The sequence below is a fragment of the Nomascus leucogenys genome, chromosome 14 (assembly GCF_006542625.1).
Source record: "Nomascus leucogenys isolate Asia chromosome 14, Asia_NLE_v1, whole genome shotgun sequence".
Classification (NCBI taxonomy): domain Eukaryota; kingdom Metazoa; phylum Chordata; class Mammalia; order Primates; family Hylobatidae; genus Nomascus; species Nomascus leucogenys.
Window position 1 is genome coordinate 89,861,640 of NC_044394.1, and position 18,922 is coordinate 89,880,561.

At 52.9% G+C, this 18,922-nt stretch overlaps 1 protein-coding gene across 13 annotated transcripts in view; it reads left to right on the plus strand.

Annotated features, from left to right (window-relative positions):
• Nucleotides 1-18,922, plus strand: part of TMEM94 (transmembrane protein 94) — a 44,142-nt gene that overhangs the window by 11,903 nt on the left and 13,317 nt on the right. For 8 of the 13 annotated variants that reach the window (XM_030828338.1, XM_030828344.1, XM_030828341.1 and 5 more), the window contains exons 1-4: nt 8,879-9,120; nt 17,462-17,581; nt 17,905-18,032; nt 18,324-18,460. In XM_030828338.1, coding sequence (XP_030684198.1) covers nt 9,067-9,120; nt 17,462-17,581; nt 17,905-18,032; nt 18,324-18,460 — 439 coding nt within the window. In that variant the 5' untranslated portion in view covers nt 8,879-9,066. Of the gene's footprint in view, nt 1-4,292; nt 4,423-8,878; nt 9,121-17,461; nt 17,582-17,904; nt 18,461-18,922 lie in introns of those variants that run through there. The other 5 variants (XM_030828340.1, XM_030828346.1, XM_030828347.1 and 2 more) reach the window with 2 other exon arrangements.

The window sequence follows — 18,922 nt, forward strand, 5'->3', positions numbered from 1 at the left end:
GATTACAGGCGCACACAACCATGCCTGGCTAATTTTTGTATTTTTAGTAGAGATGGGGTTTCACCATGTTGTCCAGGCTGGTCTGGAACTCCTGTCCTCAGGTGATCCACCCACTTCAGCCTCCCAAAGTGCTGGGATTACAGGTGTGAGCCACCGTGCCCGGCCATGCTGTTTTTATACTGTTATAAATGATAATAAAATTTTTATTTTCTGATATTTGATTATAGTATATAGAAACATATTTATATTTTGTATTTTGATCTTATATCCTGCAACTTTGCACCTTTATTTGTTTAGTATCTTATTTGTAGATTCCTTGGCATTTTCTCCATATACAATTGATCTTGTCTTCTGCAAATAAAGACAGTTTCACTTACTTCTTTCCCATCATTATGCCATCCATTTATTTTTCTTCCACCTTGCTTTTGAGTCCTTATTCTTCACCTAAGTGGCACTCAGTTCATATTTTTTGCTTGCTGCTGATAGTAATGGCAGTTGTTTATTGAGTACCTACTATATGTCAAATATTATACTAGACCCCCTGCATATACTATTTTTCATAATTCTATAGCTTCTCTGTGAAATAGATATTGTCATTTCCATTCTATGAACAAAGACACTGAGGCTCAGAGGGACAAATAATTTGCCAAGGTCATTGGCGTTTGAGACATACTGGAGCTGGGATTTGAACCCGGGGATATTTGGCTTTGAATCCTGTGCTTTTTTTCACAATGGGCTAGGAGCAGAACTGGCCCTTTAAGGACCCTGCTACGGGTTTCAGATCAGACAGTTAAGAATGGCTGTCTCCCAGAATCCCATGTATGGAATGATGGGAAAACAGAGACTCTTAGAAAAATGTCCTGTTCCTGGCCGCCCTCTCTGTACTGCTGCGGTTCCAGCTGGCCACAGAGTGATTTTGCTTTTGCAGCGTTGGCAGAAGGAGTTAACAGGCGCAGTCCCCATCTGGCTCCTGGTGTTTTTCCCTGTGTGGCAACGATCTCATCCAGCCCCTGCTGGGATGGGGTGTCATGGGGACCTCGAGCTGCAGTCGTAAACAGGACTGGGGCAGCCTGAGTCAGACAGTGGCCTTGGGGAGGAGTGGATTTGGTCCCTCAGGATCCCATTTCAGTTGGCTGCCAAAGACTGAATGTCACTGCATTGCAAGGCCACTTCCAGCGTCACTGTCTGTATCTGAGCCTTTGAGGCTGGCTGAGCTTTGAAAGGCAGGGGTGGGAGAGACGTGGTTGCTCAGCCTAGGGCACCAGCATGGGTGCCACCCTGAGAGAAATTGGGCAGGGTTTTGGAGTGGAGCTGGTGGCAGAACCTGGGCCTTCTGGTTGGGTCCTCCGGACACAGCTTTTATTGTTTCTTGACAGCTTTTTTCTGGGTCAGTTCTCCTGGGTTTCTGCCTGGCACCCCTTGACAAGGCTTGCTCCTGGCCCCCAAAGGAGCTGTCCTAGTCAGTAGGTTAGTGCTTTCTCCAAGAGGAGTCGCTTGGCATCAAACCAGATTACTCAGTGTCACTCTTTACTCAAACACACCCTGGTCTGAGATCATTAGAGTGACGGCTGCCAGGACGGGAGGGTGAGGGCTGGTGAGGGTAGGTGGGGAGGTAGGGCTAACCTCATTTTCCAGGTAACCAGCCCGCTTTTGTCGGACCTGTTGTCAGATTGGGCTGCCCATCGTGTGTTCATATGCCCAGGTGCCTGTTGAGCACTGCACTCAGCCACGTGAGGGGCTGTGGGCTTGCACATGCTGGTGAGTGTGGCATCTGACTGCCAGCACGTGGAAAGAAGTCAGTGCCTCGTTCTGGGGATGCAGTGGATGTCCACCCTGCTGCTGTCCCAGCTGCCCCCTTATTATCCAACTTATGTATCTAGATTTCACTTGATGTTAAGGCTAACCTCAACCCTAAATTTTTTTTTTTTGAGACCGAGTCTCACTCTGTCGCCTGACTGGAGTGCAGTGGCGCAATCTCAGCTCACTGCAGCCTCTGCCTCCCAGGTTCAAGTGATTCTCCTGCCTTAGCCTCCTGAGTAGCTGGAATTACAGGCGCCCACCACCATGCCTGGCTAATTTTTGTATTTTTAGTAGAGATGGGGTTTCATCATATTGGCCAGGCTGGTCTGGAACTCCTGACCTCAAGTGATCTGCCTGCCTCGGCCTCCCAAAGTACTGGGATTACAGGCGTGAGCCACTGTGCTCGGCCTTAACCCTAAATTTTTAAAATGCTGACTGGGTGCAGTGGCTCATGCCTGAAATCTCAGCACTTTAGGAGGCCAAGGCGGGCAGATCACTTGAGGTCAGGAGTTCATGACCAGCCTGGGCAACATAGCAAGATCCCATCTCTACCAAAAAAGTAGTGATAATAAATAAAAATGCCAATAAATCCTTTGGGAGGCCGAGGTGGGCGAATCACCTGAGGTCGGGAGTTTTGACACCAGCCTGACCAACACAGTGAAACCCCGTCTCTACTAAAAATACAAAAATTAGCTGGTCATGGTGGCACATGCCTGTAATCCCAGCTACTCAGGAGTCTGAGGCAGGAGAATCGCTTGAACCCAGGAGGCAGAGGTTGCAGTGAGCCGAGATCATGCCATTGCACTCCATCCTGGGCAATAAGAGTGAAACTCCATCTCAAACAAAAAAAAAGCCAGTAAACCAAGCCTTTTCCTGCATGCTGTAATTCGGTGATAAACAGAGTACCTATGGAAAAAAACACAGTGTGCCTCTGAAAATGAAGGTTGAGGCTGGGCACAGTGATTCACGCCTGTGGCCTGTAGTCCCAGAACTTTTAAGAGGCTGAGGTGGGGAGGATTGCTTGAGGCCAGGAGGTCAAGACCAACCTGGGCAACATAGCAAAACCTCCTCTCCACACAAAATTAAAAAAAATAATAATAGGCTGGGTGTGGTGTCTCACGCCTGTAATCCCAGTACTTTGGGAGGCCGAGACAGGCGGATCATGAGGTCAGGAGATTGAGACCATCCTGGCTAACACAGTGAAACCCCATCTCTACTAAAAATACAAAAAATTAGCTGGGCGTGGTAGTGGGCGCCTGTATTCCCAGCTATACAGGAGGCTGAGGCAGGAGAATGGCGTGAACCCGGGAGGTGGAGCTTGCCGTGAGCCAAGATAGCGCCACTGCACTCCAGCCTGGGCGACAGAGCAAGACTCTGTCTCAAAAAAAAAAAAAAAAAAAAAAAAAAAAAAAGACTAGCCTGACCAACATGGTGAAACCCTGTCTCAACTAAAAATACAAAAATTAGCCGGGGATGCTGGTGCATGCCTGTAATCCCAGCTACTTGAGGGGCTGAGACAGGAGAATCACTTGAGCCCAGGAGGTGGAGGTTGCAGTAAGCAAAGGTCGTGCCACTGCACTCCAGCCTGGGCAACAGAGCGAGACTCCGTCTCAAAATAATAATAATAAAGAAAATGAAGGTCAGGCACGGTGGCTCACGCCTGTAATCCCAGCACTTTGGGAGGCCGAGGCAGGTGGATCACAAGGTCAGGAGTTCAAGACCAGCCTCGCCAAGATGGTGAAACCCCGTCTTTACTAAAAATACAAAAATTAGCCGGGTGTGGTGGCAAGTGCCTGTAATCCCAGCTACTCGGGAGGCTGAGGCAGGGAATTGCTGGAAACCAGGAGGCGGAGGTTGCAACAATGAGCCAAGATCGGGCCACAGCACTCCAGCCTGGGCGACAGAGCGAGACTCCGTCTCAAAAAAAAACAAAAAACAAACAAACAAAAAAAAAAAGAAAGAAAATGAAGGGTGAAAGAGAGAAAGTTTGTACCCCTCCAGAATCCTCTGTAGCCCTCTCCCTCCTGGTCTCAGAGAGTGGAATTCATCTAGAGCTGACTGCCTGGGGGAAAGCTCTGCTGCTTGATGAGGCTGACTCTGTCTGATGGTCAGTGAGTTCAGTACTTTTCCACGTACGATACTGTGGTTTAGATGATACTATTAGGAGGCTGAGGCGGGCAGATCACTTGAGGTCAGGAGTTTGAGACCAGCCTGGCTAACATGGCAAAACCCTGTCTCTACTGAAAAATACAAAATTAGCTGGGCGTGGTGATGCACGCCTATAATCCCAGCTACTCGGAAGCAAGAGAATCGCTTGAACCCAGGAGACAGAGTTTGCAGTGAGCCGAGATCGCACCACTGCACTCCAGCCTGGGCGACAGAGTGAGACTCCATCTCAAAAAAAAAAAAAAAAAAAAAAAAAGATGCTGTTGTGTTTCACAGTAGCTACCTGTTCCAGCAACCTGAGTGATCTCTTTCTTCTTTTTCCCCAGATGTTATGACTGTGACAGACTCACTAGGGTTTGTACATGCTGGGGAGGAGCCTTCCTTTCAGGGGTGACTGCATTCATCTGGGCATGCCTGCAGTACTCTTGGCCCATGGACCTGAAGGAGAAGCACCTGGTAGGCCATATCCTATTACCTTATAGGTGTTGTCTCTGTGTCTCTGTTGAACTCTTTCCTACTTGTTTTTGCCTGGGAGGTCCTTAACTGGGGGCTTTAAACAAAAGTTGAGAGAGGAGGCAAGGCTCTGAGTCTTGGGGGATGCGACTGTGACCTCTTGGCTGGAAAGCACAGACTCGCAGACCTATGAATAAAGGATGAAGGTGGACCTATTCACACAACCGCATGAGAGCAGGGTTTCTGATTTAGGTTGGCTCCAAGCCAGTCTTCCACTTCTTGCCCAGGGGTGTGTTATTTAGTTTGTTTGCCCTTTGCTAGGGTGATGTCCTAACCTGCTGAGCCATGCTGAGGGCTGTCAAGCACCCTCTCTGTGGGTAGGGAAGAGCTCCCCAGACTCCAAACACAGCTGCCTAATCAGCCGGTGGTGAGCAGCCAGGTGGCCTGGGCCATCCGTAAGATCGGTCTTCTCCTCCCAGCCTGGCTTGGCCCAGCCTCCATGTACACCATCTCTGGATGGAGGTAGAGTTGTCAATCAGAAAACTGTGCTCCCTTGACAAAGACTGCCCCAGAGGAAGTCCTTTTGTCTCTTGCCTAGCTTCTGCCACACCTTCCTAATAGATCTTTCTGTCTCTGCTCATCTCCACATGGCTGCCACAAAACTGGTCAGTGGTTCCACACCACCTACTTAACCTTTAGTGTGTACAAAGCCCTCCAGAATCCTGCTCCTGCCCATGGATTCGGTGTTCCTAGCCTTCCTGCTTTGACTTTAGCACTAGTAATTACCTCTAAAATGCTTCCCACCCCTTTTTCTGGAAACTTCTTCTGTTCTTTCTTCAAGACCCAGTTTTGGCATCATTTTCTCCAGTTAAATCCTCTTTCCTTCCAGAGGTCCTTCCTTTCAGCATTCATAGTACCTCTACCATTGTACTCGCTATTCTATTGAAATTAACTCATCTCTTCCACTTCATCTCAATATCCCTAGCTCACAGCACCGAGCCTGGCATGTAGCAAGGGCTTAGTACATATTTATTGACCTGAACATCTGAATAGTGATATTCCTTCCAGGAGATCTCGGGAAGGTCTGGAGAGGGGGCTGTGGGTTCACTCCCTGGGCCTCAGCTGGCACCAGGGTGGCTGACTGCTTTCTGTTCAGCTCCAAGCTTCCTGCGTCTCTGGACCAGCTGTGCAATAGGCTTCTGGAATTGAAATTGAAGCAGGTGTGTGTGGCCTCCTCTTCATAGCCACCTTTGAGTGCTCAGCAGATATCCACCTAGCAGTGATTGGCACAGAGGGAAAGCTACACTTGCCTCTCTCCTAGCTGGGAGTAAGGCTGCTGCAAACAGCTGCAAGGGCTCTGCGCTGCTCAGTTCCAAGGAGCACGTCCCCAGATCTGCTGTTATGCAATGGGGTGGCCTGCCTCGGTGAGGCTGAATCCCCCAAAACAGAGATGGTATTGTCTTCTGATTCCAGCCAGAACCACTGAAAGCTAGTGCCTAGTGTATGGGGGAAACAAAGTTCTGTATCGAGGGGCTGGCTTCTCTCTCCAGCCTGAGGGAGAAGACTTGAGAACCCAGCTGAATAGCTCTCAGGGACCATTTTTCCTGGAGGGTTTCTCTTTGTCCTCCTCCTCTTTCCGGATAGGTGAGCCCTGACCTGGAAAGCATCATCAGTCATCATTGGCAGTCACCATATTGTGGAATGGCAGCTTTGGGTTGGCAGAGCTTTAGGCACCAGGGAGGTGGCCCCTGGCTTAGAGAGGCTTATTGTCTAGTAGAGGAATTTATAGTACAAGCAGTCTGGGCACAATGGCTCACGTCTGTAATCTCAGCACTTTGGGAGGCCGAGATAGGCAGATCACTTGAGGCTAGGAGTTCGAGACCAGCCTGGCTGACATGGTGAAACCCCGTCTCTACTAAAAATACAAAAATTAGCTGGGCATGGTGGCACGTGCCTGTAATCCCAGCTACTTGGGAGGCTGAGGCAGGAGAATCGCTTGAACCCAGGAGGCAGAGGTTGCAGTGATCAGAGATTGCACTACTGCACTCCAGCCTGGGCGACAGAGCAAGACTGTCTCAAAACAACAACAAACAAAATGGATAGTACAAGCAGTTAAGTAGTATGACCTAGTAGGGCCTCTAGCTGAGGTAACTCGTGAGTTGTATAAATGGGCTTATAAAGATGATCTCAGCCGGGTGCAGTGGCTCACACCTGTAATCCCAGCACTTTGGGAGGCCGAGGCAGGTGGATCATCTGAGGTCAGGAGTTTGAGACCAGCCTGGCCAACATAGTGAAACCCTGTCTCCACTAAAAATACAAAAATTAGCTGGGTGTGGTGGCACACACCTGTAATCCCAGCACTTTGGGAGGCCAAGGTAGGCAGATCACCTAAGGTCAGGAGTTCAAGACCAGCCTGGCCAACATGGTGAAACCCTGTCTCTACTAAAAATACAAAAATTAGCCGGGCATGGTAGTACTTGCCTGTAATCCCAGTTATTTGGGAGGCTGGGGCAGGAGAATCTCTTGAACCCAGGAGGCAGAGGTTGCAGTGAGCCGAGATTGAGATCACACCACTGCACTCCAGCCTGGGGGACAGAGCAGAATCTCTAAAACAAACAAACAAACAACAAACAAACAAAAAAAAACAGAAGGTGTCTTGGAGGAGTAGGCTTTGGAGGAGCTGGCACAGTGGTCATTGATGGTAAGAGGGTTGTTGTCCCCTGGCTTAGCTCAGGGGCGGTTTGGCTCTTGATGATTCTCTCCTTCTGATCCATCAGTTCTGTCTCTCCTTCAAAGCCCTCACCCCTGTCCCCGGTCCTCCAGCCCACAGTGGCCCTGCTGTGGCAGTGACAGCCTGGGTTCCTGCTGCTTGGGTGCAGGGCTCTCTTCTCCATTTGCTGAGGTGGGCAGTGTAGGAAGGGAGGAAGGGCCCAGAGAGGGCTGCGCTGGGGCCTGCACAGCACACAGGCTAGCCCCTGTGTGCTGTTCTTTCTGGGGCCTGTCACATAGAAGGGACAGTGTTTGCAGACTCGTAGCTCCCACCAGAGCAGTGCCTCAGGAACAGGAGAGAGGGGACAGGAGTCTTTCTCTTTGGCTACAGCCAGATTGCAGAGCAGCAGCATCCTCACAGTGGCTGGTGTGGAAGCTGACCCCCACTGCCAACCTTTCCTTCTCTCCATGGAGTCTTCCTGTTCTTCACCTCTGGATTGCCCGGGGCCCTCCCTTCTGTTCTCACTCAGCACTCTGTTTGGGGGCCCCACAGGGAGCTGCGCTCATGAAAGGGAATGGGGAGGCTGGCTTGGGCTGCTGAGGCTCCTTCTTCCCTGCAGCTTGAGATGGTGTCGTCTAGGAAACGGAGGGCCCTGGAGAAACATGCTCAGGCTCCAGCTCACACTCTCCGGCTCTGGGACCTGTTAGGCTGTTTCCTCTCCCCTGGGGCGTGTAACCCCATTATAAGGATGGTTTTAGGCAGAGAAGTGTCCCATCCACTCCCCATGCCCTGGCCCCTCCTTCACCCAGGGTGCCTGTGCTGAGAGCATCCTGTATGTCAAACTCGTGGTCCCTGAATGATGCCTCTGGAGCCACGACTCACTCAGGCCCTGCTTGATGCTCTGGCATGTACTGAGGCAAGAGCCCCAGGTATTTGGCCTCCTCTCTGCCTTGGGGATGCAGGGCCTGGGCGTTCCTGGGCAGCCTCATGGGCCCAGCAGCACTTGGGCCGGTGCGTCTGAATGTATTGGGGCATCACCGGCTGCTGGCCTGGCTCTTCCCTGCATGGCTGTTAGGGTCTCCATGCTACCCGGCAGGAAGGTGTTAGAGTCTTCAGAGGCCCTTTGGGCTGGCTCTTCCCTCCCTACCAGATCCTTCCTTCCGCCAGCTGCCTGGCCTTGGGCATTGCCTTCCTAGAAGTCACCGCTCGAGTCTTCTCAGCGGCCAGTCCCTCTGTCCCCCTCTACACAGGATGTGCTACTATTAATAACCCACAAGTCCCCTCTCCCCTCCTTCCTGCAGCTGTAACTATGGAAAGGGCTGTTGGCTTGGCTCCATGCTGGGGAGTTGCCATGTGATTTGGGGGCTTCTCATGGATGATGGGCTCACCCAGTGACTTGGGGACAAAGGACAGGTAGTTTGGGAAGAGAGCTGGGATTTGTGTGTCCCAGGGTTCCCCTTGCCACTGGCAGTTGTCTTCAGGTTTCTGGGACAGGGGCAGTTTCTCCTCCCTCTGTCCCTCTGTCTGTCCATATCCTGGCTGCATGGTGCCCCTCAGCTAACCCACAGTGGCCTCCTCTGAAGAACAGCCAAGCTCCTGGACATCTGGCAGTGCATCGGACAAACTTTCTCTTCTCAATGCTCCTGTTTCCTCCCTCCTTCTCTTTCCTCTTCTCCCCTCCCTCCCGCCCTTCCAGGGCTGCTGCCTCCTCCTCCCTCCCTGAGTCTGCAGCGTGACTAGAAATAGGCTGAATTAATCAGCAGATTGAAGCTCTGCTCTGCTGCGCCTGATTCTCCACAGCACCCGGCTCCTTGCTCACACACTCTCAGCTGTCTCCGTCTCTTCTCTCCTCTTCTCTCTCTCTCTTCACCCTCCCCGCTTTGAGGGAGGTGTTGGAAGTTCTTGCAGCTGGCTGCTTGTGGCTCAGGCTCTGGCCCATGCTCTTTAAGCAGGCAGAGCTATGGATGCCCCATCAGGGCAAAGGCAACAAAGTGAGTATGCTGGTGGGGCTTTTACGCTTCTCTTTAAAATGCTGTGTTCCCTGCTTTGTGTGGGAGTCTTCGGGTTAGCGGTTGCTGTGAGAGTCCTGAAGACAATGCAAAATGGGAGGCTGCTTGAATGAGCATGGGTAGCTGGGACCTGGGAAGGGGATTGGGAATGAGAGCCAGAAGGCCAGTGTGCCTGGGGAGCTGCCACCCAGGCGCCCAAGTCACCCAGAGCAGGACTGGACCCAAGCCTCCCAGGGGATACCCTGCCAAGGCATGTGAGGACCTGGGTTTCCATGCACAGGTGACAGAAGCTCAGGGCCAGGATGCCATCCCTCCTCAGGGCCCATGAAGGCACTGTGAAGGCACAATGAAGGACCACGTGGGGAACTAAGACAAGAGCCACCAGGGTGGGGAGGATTTTTTCCTAGGTCCTGATGGCTACAGGAGGAGGGGAAGAATGTGGGTGAAAATGCTAAGGTCAGCATGAGCCAGGAAAAGGGGGAAGCAGCTCTGCTCAAGGCTCTGATTTGCCTGGCTGCAGACAGAGTCCATCTGTGTGTGGCCCAACTCAGAAGAGTGTATAGTGGCTGAATCTCTGCTTCCATGATTCGGGCATTGTGTGGAGTCCAGCTTTGTGTACCTTCCATACCTGCACTGACGATGACAGTGGGGATCCAGAGAGGGGGCCAGGCCTGAGATGGAGTCTCACTATCTTGCCCAGGCTGGTCTCGAACTCCTGGGCTCAAGCGATCCACCCACCTCGGCCTCCCAAAGTGCTGGGGTTACAGGCATGAGCCACCATGCCCAGCCAGCCAGTTCTAATTAGTAGTTATCTGCTGTTGTCAAGGCTGAAGGTCAAGGTCTAAATTCATAACCTGTCTACCTGAGCTTAGGGGACCTTGATTCTATTGCTCCTGAAACAGCTGGAGTAGGAAGGAGAGCAGCTGCTGTGCCCAGAATGCTGTGCAGGAGCTCTGAAAGGGGACAGGGCGGCCAGGCACGGTGGCTCACGCCTGAATTCCCAGCACTTTGGGAGGCCAAGGCGGGCAGATCACAAGGTCAGGAGTTCGAGACCAGCCTGGCCAACATAGTAAAACCCTCTCTGTACTAAAAATACAAAAATTAGCCAAGCATGGTGGCGCATGCCTGTAGTCCCAGCTACTCTGGAGGCTGAAGCTGGAGAATCGCTTGAACCTGGGAGACAGGGGTTGTGGTGAGCCATTGCGCCACTGCACTCCAGCCTGGGCAACAAAGCGAGGCTCCATCTTAAAAAAAATAAATAAATAGATAAATAAAAGAGAAAGAAAAAAAGGAAAGGGCACAGGGCCTGGGGCTTGGGGGTTTCTGACTCTGGGTCACCTGAGGAACCTGACGAAGCGGCACAGGAGAGCTCAGGTGTGTTGGCTCTGGAAGGCGCCTCAGCCTATCCAGGTGCTCAGCTTCAGACCTCCAGAGCTGGGCCTGTTCAGTGGCAGACTCCTTGTGGTTCTGATTTGATGGATAGAGTTCTTTTACCACCGTGCTGTTCCTCCAAATCCCCACGCCCTGCCAGCGTCCCTCTTTGATGACAGAACAGAGAGAGCAAGCCCTGTGATGGGCGTTTGCTGCCTGCCTCTCCCGAGTCAGGACTTCCTTAGAGCCGTGTTATTTTCTCCTCTTGCTCCAGTTAAGCCTGAGCAGTGAAAACAGCGGAATGGGGTTAGTTCTGCCTGAAAAGCATCCGTGTAATTTGAGAAGCAGGGCCTCCCTTCCCTTTGGCGTGGTGGGAGTTTCTAGCATGTGGGAAGCTCTGAGAATCTCATGTCACCCTTGGGTACTTAAGGCCAGGTTAGATTTTTTCTCAGTCATCTTGGCCCCAGGAGGCAAGAAAAGGCGACCTCAGCTTGTGTGTGTTAACCCAGATTTCTGTTTCTCAGATAATAAGAACGGCGCCTGTTCCCTCGCTATGCCCTGCCATTGGTGCCCAGGTACATCGGGTACCCAGCCTAACTCCATGCTTTGGGAAAGGCTGGCAGAGCCCACTCACCCACCAACCCATTCTGAACTTCCTTCAGAAAGTATGAAGGTCTTCTGCTCTTATGTCACATGTCAAAGCTGAGGCACAATGAGCAAGAAAGCAGGCCAGGCACGGTGGTTCACACCTGTAATCCCAGCCCTATGGGAGGCGGAAGGATTGCTTGAACCCAGGAGTTTGAGACCAGCCTGGGCAACATAGCAAAACCTCATATCTACAAGAAAAATTTTATTTTTCATTTATTATTATTATTTTTTGAGATGGAGTCTTGCTGTGTCACCCAGGCTGGAGTACAGTGGCGCAATCTCGGCTCACTGCAACCTCCGCCTCCTGGGTTCAAGCGATTCCCCTGCCTCAACCTTCCGAGTAGGTGAGACTACAGGTGCCTGCCACCATGCCCAGCTAATTTTTGTATTTTTAGTAGAGACAGGTTTTCACTATGTTGGCCAGGCTGGTCTCGACTTCTGACCTTTTGATCCACCCACCTTGGCCTCCCAAAGTGCTGGGATTACAGGCATGAGCCACTGAGCCCGGCCTACAAAAAAATTTTAAAAGGCCAGGTGCAGTGGCTCACACCTGTAATCCCAACACTTTGGGGGGCTGAGGTGGGCAGATCACATGAGCCCAGTAGCTCAAGACCAGCCTGGGCAACATGGCAAAACCCTGTCTCTACTAAAAATACAAAAAATTAGCTGGGTATCGTGGCATCACCTGTAGTCCCAGCTACTTGGAAGGCTGAGGTGGGAGAATTACTTGAGCCTGGGAAGTCAAGGCTGCAGTGAGCTCTGATGGCACCACTACATTCCAACCTGGGTGACAGGAGTGAGACCGTCTCAAAAAAACACTAAAAAAAGCCCTAGCTGGGCATGGTGGTACACATCTGTGGTCTCAGCTGCTTGGAGGCTGAGGTGGGAGAATTGCTTGAACCCAGGAGGTGGGGGCTGCAGGGAGCCGAGATTGTGCCATTGTACTCCATCTAGCCTGGGCAACAGAGCAAGACCCTGTCTCAAAGGAAAAAAAAAAAAAGAGCGAGAGAGAGCAGTGACTTGACCCTTAATTCGGACCCCCTGCTGGAGAGGGAAGAGGTGAACGCCTGGGCAGTTAGATAAGCTCAGTTGAAGGCCGCAAACAGCAGACTGGCCCAGAACGCTGGGTCCTCACTGCAGTGCTGGCCTGTGTGGGCAAGCGCTTCCTTTGGGCAGCATGTAATTACAGAATGGCTTATTTTTCCTCTACTATGCTGTCTTTAATCACCAGTCTGGAACTGGTGTCCCCGGCCAGACATAACAAGCGGGAGCAGATGCACACAGACAGCTCTGCAGGCGCCCTGCCTGGGAGCATCTGCCACCCTCTGGCCCATACCTCCCACACCTGGAGGGGAGCAGAGCACAGCTTCAAGGTTCCTGGGGTAGAGACAGCAAGAGAGCAGATGATGGCCAGGCAGGGTGAGGAGGTCTTGGCTGCTTGGAATGAGGCAGCAGGTGTCAGGACAGCCGCCATGTGGCCCATGAGAATCGATGAATGTCCAAGATCTTCAGGCCTGACCAGAGGAGGGACACCTCCCTGGCTCTCTGACTACTCCTCTTAGCCTTTTCTTTGCCTTGCTGGAAACTGTCACCTTCCTGAGTGTGGTCCTCATTCTAGGCCGAGCATCTTCCCAGCCGTGTACAGTTGCCTGGTCCTTCCTCTCCTTCTCCCTCCCAGTCTCCATCTCTTGGGTGGACAGCCGTCCCCCTCTGTAGGCTAGCTCTTCCTGCCTTCAGTGTGTTTCTCACTCGATCATGTCTGGAGGCCTGGCCCAGGTATGGGCCATTCTGTCCTGGGAACACTCACATCCCTCTCTGTGGCGAGGAAGCTCAGAAGGCTGAGCCTGAGGGGAAGGCACTGGAGGCCTGGGGTCTCTGTGTGCAGCCACCTGTCTCCTAGATCCTCTTCTTCCCTGGGGTGGGAGGAACAGACATCCATGCCCACAGACAGGAGAAGGCCTATGGTCTCCTCTTCCTGTTTCTCTTCCTCCCTTACAACCCTCCCTGAAGCTTTCCTTCCCTCCATGTCAGGAGTTCCGGGAGGCAGTAGGACAGGTACAGGCATTCATTTGCCCTGGACCATGGCCTCTCCGGGAGGCCTCAGGATCCTTGCCAAAGGGAGGTGGGTGCGTTGAAGTACAGTATTTACCTATGTGGGGGTGTGAGGCCCCCGCCGGGAGGGCCATTTCTTTCTGAGCTGAAATAACCAGTTTATCCCCTCTGGGAAGAGGCAGCTCTTATCTTTATAATCCCCCAAATCCACTGTGGAGAGCGAGATTAGGTGAGGTTTAGGCAACGGAGCTGGGGAATCCTGGGGCCAGGCCCACTTTGGAAACCAGGCCCCATCCCTCAGGCCAGCACTGGGGGCTCCACTTGAGTGCATCCTGTGATGCCAGGCTGTGGCAGGGGGCAGCCCCCCCCGGCCCAGGAGCCACTCTTAGTTATGGGATGTGTGCCCTGCCAGAGCTGAGGCTCAGTTGCCAAGGAGGGGGTATGTGTGGAGACGGGCAGGAAGGAGTAAGGCCAGAAGGCCAGAGGGCACAGCCAGGGCAGGACCCTGGGAGACTGAACTGTGGGCCGCATAGGGGGTGGGGAGGGCAGTGAGACGAGGCAGCCAGGGGTCACGAGCCCCACAGCCTGTGGCCGAGCCTCCTCCATGGCTGCCCCAAATCCCTTTCCTGGTGCCTGAGGTCCAGGGATTCACTCCTCTCGCTCAGGAGGTTTTCTGGACGGAAGCTCACATGGATGCTTCGCAGGTGGCCCTGGAAAGACTCACTTCTCCTTCAGGCGCTGCCTTTCATGGGGCTCTTCTTTGTCCCAGGGCCTCAGAGCTGGGGTGTGGTGGCTCACGCCTATAATCACAGCACTTTAGCAGGCTGAGGAGGGAGGATTGCTTGAGGTCAGGAGTTTAAGACCAGCCTGGGCAAAATATGGAGGCCCCATCTCTACAAAAAAATGCAAAGGGCCAGGCACAGTGGCTCAGGCCTGTAATCCTAACACTTTGGGAGGCCGAGGTGGGCGGATTGCCTGAGCTCAGGAGTTTGAGACCAGCCTGGGCAACATGGTGAAACTCCGTCTCTACTAAAATACAAAAAAAAATTAGCCGGGCGTGGCAGCATGCGCCTGTAGTCCCAGCTACTCGGGAGCCTGAGGCAGGAAAATTTCTTGGACCCAGGAGGCAGAGGTTGCAGTGAGCCGAGATTGCGCCACTGCACTCCAGCCTGGGCAACAGAGCAAGACTCCGTCTCAAAAAAGAAAAAAAAAAAGCAAAGAAAATTAGCTGAGTGTAGTCCCAGCCACTCCATAGGCTGCGGCAGGAAGATCGCTGGAGCCTGAGAGGTGTAAGCTGCAGCAAACCATGCCTACACCACTGCATCCAGCCTGGGCAGCAGAGCAAGACCCTGTCTCAATTAAAAAAAAAAAAATATATATATATATATATATACACACACACACACACACATATATATATGTATAACCTGGGATTCCCTTCGTCCCCAGAAATTTTGGTTCAGTAGGTCCGGAGTGGAGCCTAGACATCCACATTTTTAAAAGCTGTGGTGTCTACAGATTTTGGGCTGACAGTCCCGATTAAGGTGAAGCCTTGACTAAGCTGTGGAATGCCTCAGGTTGTTCCTGTTGCTGTTTCACTGGGATCATTCATTCATTCATTTATTCATTCATTCATTCAGCAAGTATTCATTGAGCTTGTGTGTGCCATGCACTGTCTCAGCAGTTGGATGGTGAGGGTGTGTGGAAATGGAAGAATTCAGAGCCTGTTTTTAAGGAATTTGCAGTCTGGCGGGAGAGCCAGGCGTGTCAATCTGTGATTACAGTTCTGTAAGGTGCAGGCTGCAGGCCAGGTTGCCCAGGGCACCATTGACATGTAAACCTCCCCTGAAGTGCAGCCCTGGGTTTTGGGAAAATGTCCCAGAGGAGGTGATGTTTGAGCTGAGTCTTGAAGGGGAAGCAAGAGTTGTCTGGGGTGGGGCACGTGTTTCTGGCTGGGAAACACATCAAGTATGTGAACATGAGCTGAAGGGGCTCAGCTCGTGCCAGGGGAAGCAGGAAAGGAGGCCAGGGAGGCTGGCACATCTGAAGGGCCTCCAGGAGCACACACAAGAATCGGACTTGACTTTAAGGGTAAATAGGTCATTTGACCAACCAGGCAGGCCCTGCTCTGGCCAAGGTGTTCCAGTGGGTTTGGAAAAGTTAGAGACAGCGTGGGGTGGAGTTTGGGCAAGCAAAAGGCCAGGGTCTGGAATGTTCTAGAGGTGATTGGGTGAGACAGTCACTGTGGGAGGAAAGGTGACTCTGGCACTAGAGTCGGGTGGCAAGTTTAAGTTTTTTTCTTTTTTCTTTTTTTTTTGAGACAGAGTCTGGCTCTGTCACCCAGGCTGGAGTACAGTGGCGTGATCTTGGCTTACTGCAACCTCTGCCTCCCGGGTTCAAATGATTCTCATGCCTCAGCCACCCAAGCAGCTGGGATTACACGCATGCGCCACCATGCCTAGCTAATTTTTGTATTTTTAGTAGGGATGGGGTTTCATCATGTTGGCCTGGCCAGGCTGGTCTCAAACGCCTGACCTCAAGTGATGCATCCATCTCAGCTTCCCAAAGTGCTGGGATTACAGGCGTGAGTTCGGCCCGAGTTTGGGTTTTTGGACACGTTGACTCCTAGGTCCCTGTGAAGCAACTGTAGGCCCGTTCAGCAGACGGGTCCACATTCAGGGTAGCGGTCAGACTTGAAGTCAAATAGGAGTTGTAGGCTTGTTGGTGGCAGGTGGCTCCGTGACTGTGGATGAGGTTGCTCTGGAAACCTACAGAGGTTGGTAACGTGTCCTAGGTGGCCTACGGGGTAGACGGATGGGGAAGGAGAGTCAGAGTCAAAGGAGAAAACAGGAGAGAAGCCAGGAATGGGGGAGTCCTGACAGGGAGAGGCTGGGCCACAGGGTCGCCTAAGATGATGTGGTTGGTCCCTGTGTTGTCGGGGCCGGCGTCGTCCACACCGTGTCCCATTCATCCCTGGTGAGATGGGAGTGTGCCTCCGCACAGTCCTGCCCTGGGAATAGCTGTCTTTTTTTCTGTTATGTCCTTCCTAATATTTCAGTGTTACAATATCCTCTCTTTCATGAAATGGTAGTTATAGAAGATGGTGGGTTTGTTCCCTCCCTGCCCCTTTCTTCCGTCCCTCCCTCCCTCCCTGACAGAACTTGAAGGTTTTTTTCCTTCATGTCTTTCCTAGGAACAATGAAATACTAGCATCTCTTCTTTGTTGTTGTTTTTTGAGACAGGGTCTCATTTTGTCATTTAGGCTGGAGTGCAGTGGCACAATCACAGCTCACTACGACCTTGACCTCCTGAGCCCAAGTGATCCTCCTTCCTCAGCCTCCTGAGTAGCTGGGTGCATGCCACTATGCCCAGCTAATTTTTTCTTTCTGATGTTTTGTACAGATGGGGCTCCACTACGTTGCCCAGGCTGGTCTTTAACTCTTAGGTTCAAGTGATCCTCCTGCCTCCACCTCCCAAAGTGCTGGGATTACAGGCGTGAGCCACCACGCCTGGCCAAAAGATAGCATCTCTATGTTAGTTTCTCTCTCTCCATTTAAAAAAAGATATATTTTAGGCCAGGCACAGTGGCTCATGCCAGTCATCCCAGCACTTTGGGAGGCCAAGACGGGCAGATCACTTGAGGTCAGGAGTTCAAGACCAGCCTGGCCAACATGATGAAACCTCGTCTCCACTAAAAGTACAAAAAATTAGCCTGACATGGTGGTGGGCGCCTGTAATCCCAGCTACTCGGGAGGCTGAGGCGGGAGAATCACTGGAACCCGGGAGGCAGAGGTTGCGGTGAGCCGAGATCGCGCCACTGCACTCCAGCCTAGGAGACTAAGCAAGACTCTATCTAAAAAAAAAAAAAAAAAAAACAAAAAAAATTGTCCATGCAATCAAAGACTGGCCCCCCTTGCAATAAATTGGGAGATCAGTGGTGAGCACAGCCTGGGTGGGCAGGGAGCTCGCCAGTGGCCGTGGGGAAAGTGAGTTGGGGAACATGGAATAAAAGAAAAAGTTGTTTTCTGTTTTAATTTGGCTGTAAAGAGTAGGGTAGGAGGCTTGAACAGTTTGTAATTTGGTGGAGATGGACATGGTCACACCTTGAGAGGCCAGAGCTGGTAGGGGAAGAGATGTGAGGATCCCAGAGGAGGGGAAGGATGAAGGGCCAGGGAAAGGGAGGGTTGGGGCCCGCGTGCCTTGCATAGCCTTGGCCTGGCAGTGACGCCCAGCGCCTCCTGCTTGCCTGCAGGGCGAGCCTCCCTCAGCCCTGGGCCTGTCCACACGGAAGGCCCTCAGTGTCCTGAAGGAGCAGCTGGAGGCAGTGCTGGAAGGACATCTCAGCAAGCGGAAGAAGTGTCTGACCTGGAAGGTGAAGCTTCTTCTCGGGGCCCCCAGGGCCTGGCTGGGATAGCAGGGAAGTGTGGGAGGCCCCTTCTCCGAACTCTGATGCGCCCTGTCACCCTGGACAATGTGACCCAACTGAGGCCTCATGAAATATCAGAAAGAAGCCAGGGTTCCCCTCAGAGTGGCTCCTGAGCCTGCTTGCTGCAGGAGCCCAACAGGCTGGAGCCCAGCCGAGGTCAAAGAGAGGGGACCAAGGCGGCCATGGGGGCTGGGAAGGGTGCGGGGGGAGGCAGCCAGATTGGAGTGGGACAGGCCTCTCATTGTCCCCTCCCTGTCTGAACTTCCCAGGAGGTGTGGAGAAGCAGCTTCCTCCACCACAGTAACCGCTGCTCCTGCTTCCACTGGCCGGGGGCCTCACTCATGCTACTGGCCGTGCTGCTGCTGCTGGGCTGCTGCGGGGGACAGCCGGCCGGGAGGTGTGCGCCCAGGGGCTGCTCCCCAACCTCTCCAGCTGTCCTGTCCATCCTGCCGCAGCACCTGGGACAGCCCAGGGCTCTTGGGGGCTGTCACCCCCAAGCTGCTCCTGGGATGTAAGGGAACCTCCTCAGTCCCGTGACTGGGGTCAGAGGCCTAGCTGGTGTCAGGGCACCAGAACGGGACAGTCTTTCCACAAGGGACTGGGGTGGGAAGGGGAGCTGTGGCCTGGGGGCTGCTGGGTGGGCGAGCCCTCACTCCCTGTGGGTGCGCCCTCTCTTTCCTCCCACCAGCCGTGGGGTGGGGCTGGTGAATGGCTTGGCCTTGTTCCTGTTACTGCTTCTCAACCTTGTGCTCATCGGACGGCAAGACCGGCTGAAGCGTCGGGAGGTAGAGCGGAGGCTACGAGGGATCATTGACCAAATCCAAGGTGAGGTCAAGGGCAGGCATATTGGTGGGAAAAGATGACCGGACATATCAGAGCCCTGAGGGCTCCCCTCCTGCACCCCAGCACAGACGGGTTGCCTATGGCCAGCATTGCAGGGGCTCTTGTCATCTGGGGAGTTAGAAGGATGCCCACTGTCTTTTGAGCAGGGCAGTGAGAGCTGTGGGATGGTGGTGGGTGCCCAGGCAGAGGGCTGGGCAGGCAGGAAGGCCAACAGTGGCAGGTGGGCTTGCGGGCTGGCTCATGTTGGGAAACCAACAAGGAAGTTCTCTCACATGGCAGGAGGATGATTGAAGTTTTCTCGTTCAAGTCCATCTTGTCTGGTGTACTGTGCTGGGAGACATGGGGAGGTGGGAAGAGATACCTGCAGGAATCGGGGTGGGGTAGGGGCCGGGAGCCTGAGATGGAGCAGCCCAGTTCCAAAAGGGAGGGGAGTTGCTTGGATTT